General features: G+C 41.4%; 1 protein-coding gene across 1 annotated transcript in view; it reads left to right on the top strand.

Moving 5' to 3' along the window:
• The window catches only part of LOC117750025 (collagen alpha-3(VI) chain-like), a 19046-nt gene extending 12247 nt beyond the window's left edge, over positions 1-6799 (top strand). Inside the window, exons 18-19 of the mRNA XM_034560868.1 lie at positions 5806-5894; positions 6745-6799. Coding sequence (XP_034416759.1) covers positions 5806-5894; positions 6745-6799 — 144 coding nt within the window. The remainder of the gene's footprint in view (positions 1-5805; positions 5895-6744) is intronic.
• The last annotated feature ends 6289 nt before the right edge of the window (positions 6800-13088 follow it).

The raw sequence follows: 13088 nt of genomic DNA on the forward strand, positions 1-13088 counted from the left end.
ATGTAACACTGTATATACTCCAAGATTTGGACTGCTTGCACAAGGATATAGACGTCCCTTGGAAGATCTAATCCATTTATAAGCAAACAAAGTAATGAAGGGATGCATGCTTTGTCATCATCTGGAGAGGAGATGACTCAATATTTAATCAGTGAATATAAAAGGCCTGGGGATGTGTTCTCTCGGGAACCAAAGCAAAACGTCCAGATGTCAAGTCTCCTGCTTTCCTCTCACCACTTCACCTCGGTATTTCACCACTTCATATCACTCCACGGCCCACCACCTTTTCCAAACATGGAACAGTCGGACATTTGGAATAAACAAACGTTTATGCTTTAATCATGTTAGGGGTGGCTCTAAGCTTTACACATTTTGTTTCGCATTTGAAGCCATTTTTCAAAGTTAATAATGTGTAGTATTCATGATTCAAAAACCTCATCTCCACCAATATTTTTTGGGCAAAATCCTGAATTGAACATACAATTTACTTAATGTCTTAAATGTATCTTGCGGAAGCCCTTTTACAAATGGAGCTATAAGCACACGTTCAGACAGGAAGACCAGACCCCTCAGCCCGCCATCTATTCCTCACATTCCTGCCAATCATCTCTCACACATGCTCACTCATTGTTTACTTGCTGTCATCGTCCCGCACCGTCAATCATGACACCAGCTGTGCAGATCAGCTGATCCCCTCTATCCAATGAGCACACGGTAACGATGACATGGTTAGCCAATCATCTTGGTGCTGTCTCATTTAAATATGACTGTCTCTCTACCTTCAGTTCATTCATGCTGCTGTTACGCACCCCTCCACCTCCCCATCTCCACCCAGTCTTCATGGATCCATCAGCTTCATCAACTCATCATTCTATCAGATCTGGACTCCACAAGGGGGGATCTATCTCATTGCTGATCGGGGTGTCGGCCCTCAATTGCAAAGCGCCAAAGACTCTGAGACTTCATCATTTCATATCATCTGTTAACAATTAATATTATCCTTTCTTTATCTAACTGGTCTCTCCCTGATTGAACTGCTCTACCTCCTGAGCCACAGCAGAGTGAGTTCAGCTTGAAATCTGGACCCCTGACATGACCAGGCCTTCTCAGCCAGCATCAGTGTTGGACCTTGCTGGCATGCTTCCAAACCAGAAGAGTGGAGGATGTTATTGAGGTCCGCGTACTCATGGCCACGTAATGTATGTTTTATCAAATGTGACAGGTGGATGAAACATGTTGTTGACCAGCACACACAGATTTCCAATCTCTATGCATTAGTGGTTGTGGTTGGCAAAGAATCTGATGCTCGGTTTTGGGAATTTGGGCTTTGCATCATTAAGGATTCAAGGATTCAAGATTTTTTATTTGCCATTTGTGCCTGGACCAACAGTCCAGACACATTGGAACTCTTGTGCAGGGCTCTCTGAGTCAACGTTTCAGAGATAACATTATAATAATAAGAAAGAAAAAAGAAAAATACAAAATATAGAAGAAAAACACTATACAGAAGTGGTGGTACTATGTACAAGGTTAACATACAGTTTTTGATACAGTTTTAAATTATATAGTTTTAAGTAATAATATGTCACATATTGCACATAAGTGTAGTGTTGGGTTATTAGTTTCATTAGCTGCTCGAGCCTTAGTTAATGTGGGACTATTTCCATGTACCACATCGCAAAGATTAAAATCTTATGAGCACAATTATAAAATCACACTAACTGAAACCCCAACTGCTCACAATTAATGTTGAGACTCCATCTCTCTTACTCTATGGGTGGGAAGTGGTACATTTGGACAGATGTGTTAAAGATTCTAACAGCTGTATGGGGGACAGCATACATATAGAGGTACAATTTGAATACTTTACTTGAGTACTTACATTTTGCTTCTACTCCACCACATTGCACCGGGAAATATTGTACTTTTTACTCCACTACATTCATCTAAAAAATGAAGTGACAAGAAAATAAAAAGATGAGGACATACAATATAAAGACCTTTACAAAAAAGCAGTGTCAGATGTTGTTAGCCGTTCCACCAAAGAGACATTCCCCCTTCAAATCGCTCAGGTGGTTTCAAATGAGTTTGTCGGGCCCAAAATGGAAATAGGATCTATAGTTTTCATAAAAAGCAAAGAGGGACAAAAACTACACATTTGTGGAGCAGAGCCTTTTTTTATTTCACCAATCATGTCTCGACCCCTCAGATGTTTCTTTTGACCCTATGGAGGGACCCAACCCCTAGATTGGGAACCACTGGCCTAAACTACCTGTGTACTAGGTGTGGGGAATCTCGAGGCACCTCACAATTTGATTCCGATTCAGAGGGCTACGATGCGATTATAAAACAGGCTATGCATTCATCTTGACGCATCAACATCTCTCTATACAGGATTTATTTATTCTCACTGTGACTATCTGGTATTTTTAGTTTTTTTAACAGCATTATAAATAAAACAAATTATTATTCATTATCTTTTATTAATTCAGTATTAGTAACACGTAGCTAACATACATACATACATACATACACTCACATGCATTAACATGCATGCACAACCATGATTTAAAAGCATAATAAAAAAAAACCTCTGCCTGTCCTCCACGTTCAACACAAAACGGAGGCCGCAGCTACCGGCCGCTCTGTGTCAGACTTTCCAAAATGAGCAGAAAGTGACTAACAGCAGCTCACTGCCGAGGCGTTCAGCACATGCCAAACCACCCTCTCTCTCTTCCAACGGCAGCACACACATTAAAACAAATGACCTCAACACCGGCAAACAGAGTAAAGCTTCATTTGGGTTTCCGTAAGGTGATGAATGGGTCATAAAGAACATGTCCTCTCCTTTTCATGCCAACACATGTATGCCGCCCTCTCCCTGCTTTCTTTCCTCTGTTTGAGACTTTTGGATTTTATTTGAAAGGCACCATTCCTCTCTTGGTGAGTCTCCCTGTTTCATACCTTTCTCTATCGACCTTTAATTCGGAGGTTAAAGGAATGCATTGCAATCCATTGTCTGGGCAGTCTCAGGATAATCTGGACCATTCATTTAGTATGCATGGTTTCACATAATAAGTCCAGTGATGATTTACATTTTTTCTAGATGTGAACTTTGCTCAGAGTTTCTACAGTAGATTTCCCAGTGGATATTTTCATTTGGGTCTTTGATATATAAAGAAAAGAAGCTGTGATTGTAAAAAAAGACTGCTGCAATATTTTCGTCAACATTCAATATCCAGAATCAATTTGTTTCTTTTTTTCTTCTCTGTCTTTTTTACTATAACTTGCATTTTGACTCTGTGATTGTAGAACTTGATCCAACTGGATAGCCATTTGATTTCTTCTTTCTCCAACTCACAAACAGGAACAAAGTCAACCTCATGTATTCATGTGCGATGTCCTCCTCTTCCCTCTTTCACAGCATTATATTATCAGGATGAAACGGGGGCTCTCACCGCTTCCAGTTTTCTGAACACGCTCCTTTGGTTTCAACATATGGTGCCTTTACCAAACCACTGGTTGTGTGTGCATTCCTCAAGGCCGATGATGCATGGTGGGAGAGTGCCAGAGTAGACCTTGTTGAAGGAAAGTTGTGCCACAGACTTAAACTGTTCAAAGAAATCGTTGAAAAACGTGTGGTTTATCTGAACAATTTGGAGAAAAATCCAACTGCATTGGTTTCTTATGTATAACTCTTTTTTTTTTTTTTAAGAAATACTAATTGTGGGCTTTGGTGGGTTTTGATGATAGAAAACCCATGGAAAATATCATTGAATGGGGCCTTGGAGCTGAAGTGATCCTCCCGGTGAAAGATCATGTAACCGCAGTTTGGTTGACTACTTTCCAAATGGTAAACTTGGCAAGGTTCAGCGACGAGCGTGGGATCCATCCCCGGTAGTTGTATGTTCCATGTGGCCAAAAGAACAAGAGGAGGTTTTTACTGCTGTAGCAGCACACATGCAGCGGTCCCATCAATGACTCACACTGCTGGCTCTGCATCTTTTCCACAACAGCCATAAAAGTCTGAGGCCTGTAATGACTTTCACATGTAAAAGGCTCTCCCACTATCTCCAGCTCCTGAGCCACAGCAGACATCGTCAGCGTCTCATCCCTCTCCCATTGTCAGCTATTTGCCCATTCATGGTCAGGGTGAATGCTGAGCACACAGTCTGCAAATTACCCTCAACCGGTGAATGTTGCCAAGTTTGACGTCTGTAACCAAAGGGCAAAGAGATCTGAGAGAACGGAAGGAGCAAAAGTTACTTCACTCTTTTTTTCCCTCAAATATTTTTCTAATTTTGTGGTGAAAGCAGGGCAAAAATGATCTGGATGGTTCTCATAGATCACAAAACCATGAACCAAAAGAAACAATGAAAGTGTACCAGAGAAAACGTACTGTATCGGTACGTTTAGGACTGTGCAAGCACGGTTTACAGTCCAAATTAGACATACAGTTTGTCCTGGGAGATGGTCGGAAACATACATGTTTTTACATACATATTGTAAAACTTCATGCTATATTTTTCACAACCTGTTTTAAGAGATCTCTAGTATTCTTTAACATAAGGACAGATACCTGTTTTAATCTGTGTCTGATACTCATTCCAAAGGGCCTTTACACACCGGGAAGGAAACGGAAAAAAATGAAACAAAAATACGGACTACCCATTGACAATTCTTCATGTTTCAAAATCACTTTTTATACTGTTATGATCAATTGATTGATTTGGCAATAGATAATGACTAACCACCACTATGGGATGCAGATTTAATTGAAGCACTTTAACTCCTCAAAAAACACATGCACAAAAAATGTAATAAATATAACATCTGATCATCGTCATAGATGTAGAGCAGGTTATGCAAAAAAATGGCGTACCTGCTGCTGGTTGAGGGAAGCAAGCCAGACTGTTTTCGACTTAATTAATATAATATTCATGTTTTTACAAAGGCCTACTCAGGTCGGGCCAAGAACGTGGACCTCCCTGTCTCCTTGCTTCTCCTCCTGCCATCTCCAGCTCTCTGGCCTCCTTTCACTAGAGGTATGCTTCCAAACTAGCGTTGACTCTCCTCTGTTTTCTTTTCTTTCTTTTTTCCTTTAACATGCACTTCTATTTCACTTTCATTGCATTCTGCTTCGGATTCTCTGCTTGAAACTTGATACAAAATGTTTTTTAATGAAAAAGATAAGTAGCCCAATCACAATTGGATATTTTTAAAGTTGACGATTTATCATCGTAATATGACAGGCGTAAATATTTGAATGGATGATGGCTGAATACCATTTAGTTGGATCAATTTCAAGCTCTGGGTATTGTGCATGCTGGCTCACTGTGACACTGTCATGACTTCCTGGGGAGCCTCCCATTAAGTCAAAAATATCTACTCTGAAAAAGGCCTATACAACTCTCTGTCTTCATCAGGGAGATGTAAACCTGTGCATACATACAGATGTGTACCACAGATGTAAAATATTCTAAACACAAGGTTGACTCAAGCCATTTCCAGAGCTTTTGACCAAATACCACAGCATTCTTCAGCTACTGGCACCTGAAATTAGAGATATTTGTTCCCACGGTCAAGAATGTTCGTCCTGGTAAGTAAATACAGTAGTTTCAGGCTTCATAGAGCTGTGGTGTTGTGGGTGTGTTGCATTCTGTTAATCACATTACATAATGTGATTAATGTATGTCATGTATTGTGACAGCACACCAAGATGAACCATGTGCAAGGCACAAAGGCAGCACATTGTGTTGATAGAAATGTGGCCACCAATTGACAATTCTCTGAGCCCGCCCCCAGCTGAAGCTGTCAGAGCAATCACTGAAGCTCACGCTGTCACTAACTGCACAAAAATTCCGAGAGTCTACAACGTGCTCCTGTAAAGTCAGGTCGGTCTTTATTATTAATGTTATAATCACTAAAAAGCAAAAAGCAGCATGTGTTTACGTTCAGTATACAATCAGTAGCTAGCATAGCATAGCAGTGCTAACTTTAGTTAATGATGTGCTAATTTCAAGCTCCACAGAACTCGATAGAAACGTACATCTCCTTCCAACCTGTGTAACAAGTATCACTATCACACAACGTGTGACCGACGACGAGCTCCAAAGCCACTAAACCTGACAGAAAATGAAGAAGCATGAGAGCCTATGGAGCAGAGGACGGATAGTTGTCAGACCCTGGTTGGAGTTAACTGCTGCTTACGCTATGATTGGCCGATCATCCTTCAAGGGATGGGACTTAATTAAGGTTCACAAGCCAATATTAGGAAAACACAACTTGACAAATAACATCGCATTTAGCAGTTTCCCCACATTCTTTCCCTCTGATCATCAAAGTGTTTCTGGTTACTGGTTGCCGATAATTATGTTGGTTTATGATGTGCACCATTGCAAACTGCGGTCTGTTCGTGCTCCATTCATTTTTCTTTTGCCATTAGTCCAACAGTCTTTTAAGAAAGTACCAGTTCTCTTTCCACAAACGACTTCTACGTTCATATTCTATTAGTTTGGTTAAATGATCTGCATGTAGTTAAGTTTCCATTGAGGTTTCCAACATTAAACACAGATCAGAAAACTCACTGATTAAATGCTGTTCTGTCTCTCACTGAGTGGGTTCAAAGCACATATATATGTATATTACAACCATAAACACACAATTGGCCTGAACATATGTTAATGTTAACAGCAAAGATGTGTGTCAATTGACAATTCCAAAATTCTCTCAACCCACTCGCAGGTCAGGAAACCACCTCAGCACAGATGGATTCCAGCTCATTCACATTGGACTGTGAGACTCCTCGAGGCCCCTGACCTCCAGTTAAGGCAACAGCAGCATCTCAGGAGGAATTCAGGTTGGAGCTCCAGAGGGTTGAGATTAAAAACACATTTGGATAAGAGGAGTCTTTTCTGACCGCATTCTTCAGATTCTCTTGAGGCCGACAGATGTTTTTCCTCCGGCATCCTTCATACTGTATGTGAGCTTGCTATGAAGATGTCCTATTGCAACAAAACACAACATTGTGCTGTTTATGAACAGACTCAGCAGGGTTTGCCAGTCTTTTACCGCTTATTAGGGTTGTAAAGGTGACCTCATACATCTGTGGAGATACTTAAAAGCTTTAAGTGTTTCCACACTTTTTTATTTATGTTCTTTTTAAAGGACCCTTTACTATTGGACCTTGGATCTTATTTGTGTGAATTTTGGCAAACATTACCATCATTATGGTTTCTTAACACTAGATCAGATTTTACAAAAAAATAAACCAACAAGATATAGCAGAAATGACCCTTTGAACAATGCATCTTCTACAATATGTTAGCATTTAAAAATATAATAATGAATATTGTGGAGAATTTAACTTAATTCTAATTCCTATCATCATTTGATCATTTACAAATCCATCCATCCATTTTCAGCCGCTTAATCCGGGGTCGGGTCGTGGTGGCAGCAGATCAAGCAGGCCGACCCAGACTTCCCTCTCACCAGCAACACTTTCCAGCTCATTCTGGGGGATCCCGCAGCGTGGGAGATATAATACCTCCAGCGTGTGCTGGGTTTTCCCCGGAGTCTACCAGATGGACGGGCCTGGAAAACGTCTGATGGGAGGCGTCTAGGAGGCATCCGAATTAGATGCCCGAACCACCGGTGATAAAGTGAAGCCCTGGCACACAGCTCCTACTGCAGGCGTACAGAGACCAGGTGGCCCGTTGCAACGAGTCCGGCACCCCATACTCCCGCAGCACCCCCCGACAAAAACCCCTGAGGGACCCGGTCAAAAACCTTCTCCAAGTCCACAAAGCACTTGTAGACTGGTTGGGCAAACTGCCAGGAGCCCTCCAGTAGTGAGGGTCAGTGGTTACCAGCTCCGTCTTTCAATCAGAGGATCGCCAGTTCAATCCCCGTCTTTGCTAGTCCTTTTCGATGTGTCCTTGAGCAAGATCCCTTACCCTGTATTGCTCCCCGTAGCTGTGTCTACGGTGTATCGTCGTAAGTCCGGTCGCTTTGGATAAAAGCAGCTTTTTAAGCAGCTAAATAAAATGTAATGTAAAGTAAAAACTCTGAAGTTCGTCAAACGGTTGGAGCCTCCTTTCCAGCACCCTGGCATAAGTTTTCCCCGGGAGGCTGAGTAGTAGTTTGAGCACACTCTCCTGTCCCCCTTTTTGAAGATGGGAACCACCAACCCGGTCTGCCAGTCCATGGGGACTGTTCCCGACCCCCATGCGACATTGAAAAGGCGTGTCAGCCCAACAATGTCCAGCTCCTTCAGCATCTCAGGGCGGATCCACCCCCGGCACCTTGCCACCAAAGAGCTTTTTAACAGCCTTAGCTGTCCTTTAGCCATTTAAAAATCAACAATACTAATTACTTTATCTTTCAGTCTCTTCTGTTAAACAAAGCCTGTGGACACATAGAACTGCATCTCATTACCGATGGTTTTAGAATGAGAAGTTAAGCAATCACATACTGGTGTTCTCATGAGCCCAGTCATATTCATGTACACTGGTTCCATAGAGAGGTTCACACACAGATAATTAGAGCGTACCTCATAAACATTACATTACATGTCATTTAGCTGACGCTTTTTATCCAAAGCGACTTACAATCATGTTACCATTCATACACTGTAGACACGGCTACAGGGAGCAATTCAGGGTTAAGTGTCTTGCTCAAGGACACATCGACTAGGGCGGGGATTGAACCACCAACCCCGTCATTGAACATTTGGTCAATAATTAAAAAATAAAACATTTCAAACAGTCATGTCGCTATTTTCCTGTTTTCCATTGCATGCTGTGGCAGTTAAACAAGAGAGCAGTACCACTACCCACCTCTTAGCTCTACCCTGACAGGAAAACCATCTTTCCATCCTGAGTCAGCGGAGTGAAGTGTTCTCAGACAAGAACATTTGATTAAAAGAGGCATTCGAGATAAAGAAAACAGGAGGGAATGCTGATAACAAAGTCACTTTGTTGCTGTCATGTATATTGTACCAGTCTGTATAGCCTATTAGATTAAAAATGGAGCTGAGAGGGCATCTACATCATCATTTTCATATAAAGTTACAGTGCAGCTATGATGCATGTGCCTCAGCTGTTGGCTTCAAATGAGAGTGCAAAGACAGGTTCACTCACCCTCTGTTGTATTATTACCCACATGTAAACAATCATGGTTGGCACAGAAAGAACAGAGAACAATACCAGCTTTCTTTTAGTGCAAATCCGCCTGTGTTGTCGATATTAATGCCAGATTGGCAACCGGTGTAAAGTCATGTCCACATCCAGCCTTTTAAAGTGGTTTTGTGAAATTATTTCCAATAGCATCAGCCTGCAGTCCAGATTTTTCTTGATACGGAATTTCCTCAAGCAAATTAAATAGGAGGCTGTATTTTGTGAGCTTAGTATTTATTTAGTTCATGCTTGGTTTCTCCTTTGTCTGGAACTGGCTTTACTGAGTGGCAGGAGTTAAAGGGGAACTTAAAGGGGAGCTCCATCGATTGAACATGTCTCACTCTGTTTACAGGTGTTGGTGAGTACTACTGTACCTGTGACTTGAGAGGGATCTCTAAAGTCTGATAAATATCCTCAAGTCAGACCTATGTAGCCGTTCCTAATCTCTGCCTGAAGCTGCATAAGCAGTGCAGTCCATTTCAACTGGGAAGTCAGAATTTCAACTGGAACACCCCCGAAGTCGGATGTTCAACTCTACAAAGTCAGGAGAACCTCCCCAACCCCAGACCTCAAAATCAAAAATGTTCCTTGCATCAACAGAGGTGAAAGAGTATAATGTATATTAGTACTTATGTCTGACTTGTGTCTCAATAAATCAGTAATACATACAGTACTGTGCAACGTCTATCCGTGGACACGTTGCTACGGTGTAATGCGTTGTCCAACTGGTGTTGCTAACAGCTGGCTAGAACTGGTATCGCTAACTTTTCCAACTTGTTGTGCTGGAAACGTGGTCAACTCGGGTGTTACATCATTATCAGCCCGGTTCGCTGCATGGGTCTCCGTAATGTACACGGCAGGTTTTGACAAGGGAAGGATTGTGGAATGAAAACACAATAGCACCAAAATGGTTCTGATGCATTGATTTAACAAAAATCATTTTAAAAAAGTCCGACAATGTTATAAGAGTGAGTTGAGTGTGCTTACAGGTGGGATAAAGGTGACCACACCCAGCCATACCCGGCATCGGGTAGTGAGGTGATTATTGGACACGATGACACAATTCACGTCCAGCTTCTGCAGGTTGTCTCTAACACATTAAGACAAACAAACAATAGGCAACCAACAAAATATTTCACATGTGTTTCACATGTCATATGAACATCTGACCTGCTTTAATGTGGGGGAAGCAGTTTATTTGAAATGAATTAATGAAATAGATCTTAAATAGAGCATTGACAGTGGAATAAATTAAACCCATAGTAATCACAACTTAATTAAAAAAAACAAAAAAACATCAGTTTGTGTATATTCAGCATTTAGCTTTGTGTATTAAGTAGACCTTTTTTCTGAAGTGCGGGACCTTGTCGGGGGAAGTGAACCGCTCTAGAAAGCACATTCTCTAATCTGTGGAGTTTCACAACATTATTATACGCATGGATCTTGTGAAGCTGTGCCTCTTAGACTTAGATCGCTGACCATTTTACACACTCTGGTGCTGATTAGTAAATGTTAGCGATGATAAAACGTTAACAAACATTATACCTACTAAATGACTGTAACTCAGTGGTGAGCAGGGTCGTCCTTCAATCAGAGGACCGGTGGTTCGATCCCTGGCTCCGCTAGCCCAACGTCAATGGGTCCTTAACCCCTGTAGCTGGTTTATGAATGTTAATTACTGCTGATGTGCAGGTGGAACCTTAGCTCCTCCCATCAGTGTGTGAATGATGTCATGAGTTTTAGAAAAGCGCTATACAGATCCATTTACCATTCAAACATCAGCGTATTAGCATTGTGAGCATGAAACAACATTATTATAGAACAACACCAACCTGAGTAGACTATCATAAGAAGCAACCTTTACAAAGGCCCATCAATACATATAAAACAGTATGTCTAAACACTATTCAGTCACCATCCAGCACAGTGAGCTTGTCTTCCCAAACGATCACTCCAAACATCTCATTGTGGTTCGCAGCGAGCCACGGACTCCTTGACCAATGTTATTATATTTCACTTTCTCTGAATCCTCTGGATATTTGAAGGTCCTCTGGATACCGTCACACAACACACTGACCAAATGAACCCTTTGGATTGTTGTCACACAGGAACGAATCTTTGATGTAAGATCGTTCTCTCCCCAAGGTCCTTCTACTCTATCTCCCTTCTTCTTGTTGGAAAACCTTTGGGGTTTTGCCAGTTCCATAAGTCTGGGGTTAAAGAGCTTTTTGTCTTTTCACAACAGAATCCAACATGAGGTGCACAAATCCAACTTCCCCCTGCAGGAAATGGATTACAGAGCAATTACCCTAATCTGTACGCCCCTTCAAATCAGAGCATTTTTGTGGTTTCCGGGCATGTTGAGAGAAAATGTTCTTTAACTGTAAAAACGGAAACGGCACCACAGAGTTCAGTGTGCTTCGTAGTTAGTAGAACACCTGGGACTTTGTGAACTAGTCATCAAATGCAATCTCTTGATTTTGTGTACAGGGACAATAATTGCCCGTTTATTTTGGCGTTGCTCGGAACTACTTTTTCCGGGACGACATCACGTTGCAAAACACTTTGAAAAGTCCTGTGATTTGCTAGACCCATCTACCTCCCCTTCCACCCACCAATTGAGGTCTCTGTCGATATTTTATACTACGCCACTTGGTCTGACTGTTACATCATCTTGTGGATGTCTTTAATTTGTTTGTCCAACAGATAAAAAAGGATCTTAATTGACAAAACAAAAAACGGTCAATTCCTGTCCGTGCACACTAAACCTATGGATTGCATTTTGTGACTGTGTAAAGACCTTCCATGATACTGGGCTGCCATAGTGGATTTAGGGTTTTAATGGGATTTATTGACAATAAAACACATGTCGATTATTGCCAGACATTTACTCTAGTCTAACCTTTCTCCCATTATAAGTGAACACATCATGTATGAGAATAAAAGGTTCTTATTGTTTATGAAAGCAAACAAACACATAAAGACACATGTCTTGGATTAAAGGAATCATGTCTGCAGGACAGTTGCTGGAGAAGAGCATTGTGTACATTCCAGCTGGCATAGATTTATATTCCGCAAGAGCCATTTCTGTTGAGTCCTCTTAATCCTGTCATTCTCTCAGCTCAATGCTTTTCAAAAGGTATCATATAACACTAAAGTAGCCTTACTATAAAAGAAAAACAAGAATGTTTCAGGCATCAAGACTAAAATTGAACTTGGAGTCTTTTTCAAATAAGAGCAGACTTTTTAAGCTAAATAAAATGAAAACATAGCCCTATCTTAATTTCCTCTGTAATTACACAAAGTCTAAAGGTGGCGTCCCCAGGTGCAGAGCACCGTTTTGGCTGGCAGCGGGACAGTTTAAACCAGGCCACATCCTGCTGGATATCTTGACTTTTAATAGTGGATTAGGAAATTCTCTGGATGAGAGATGTGAGGACCTGTGGCCATTGTCTGTAAACGCTCATTGAGGTCACATGGCTTGGAAAACAGCTGCATGGAGAAGCTGCATGAGTCAGTGAGAATGGATTTTCATGTTCCTCTGGTTCTCATGAGCTGGTTCGAGGATGCGGGACCTGTTGGTCTGACTACTGCAGGGACTTAGAGAGTCTTCAAGGGCTTCATTGTCTGTATATATAACAAATGTAAGCACATTTGTTCTCAAGGAAACATGTACATTTCCCTGCGAGACCAGGGTAAACACAAGTGATTTATGAATCCACAAGGGTGCCGTTAAAACGCTGCCGCAGATTCATGCATTTACAATCGCAATGCAGATGTAAATATAGCCACGCCGCATTCTATTAAAATCCCATAACCTCAACAATGTAAAGCTGGAGCATTCACTTTTGCTCCAGCTGTATTTGATTCTCAGTCTCTACCTTTGTCTCGTTGCAGCAGTCATTTGTCCAC

The sequence above is a fragment of the Cyclopterus lumpus genome, chromosome 21, assembly GCF_009769545.1.
Source record: "Cyclopterus lumpus isolate fCycLum1 chromosome 21, fCycLum1.pri, whole genome shotgun sequence".
Lineage (NCBI taxonomy): Eukaryota > Metazoa > Chordata > Actinopteri > Perciformes > Cyclopteridae > Cyclopterus > Cyclopterus lumpus.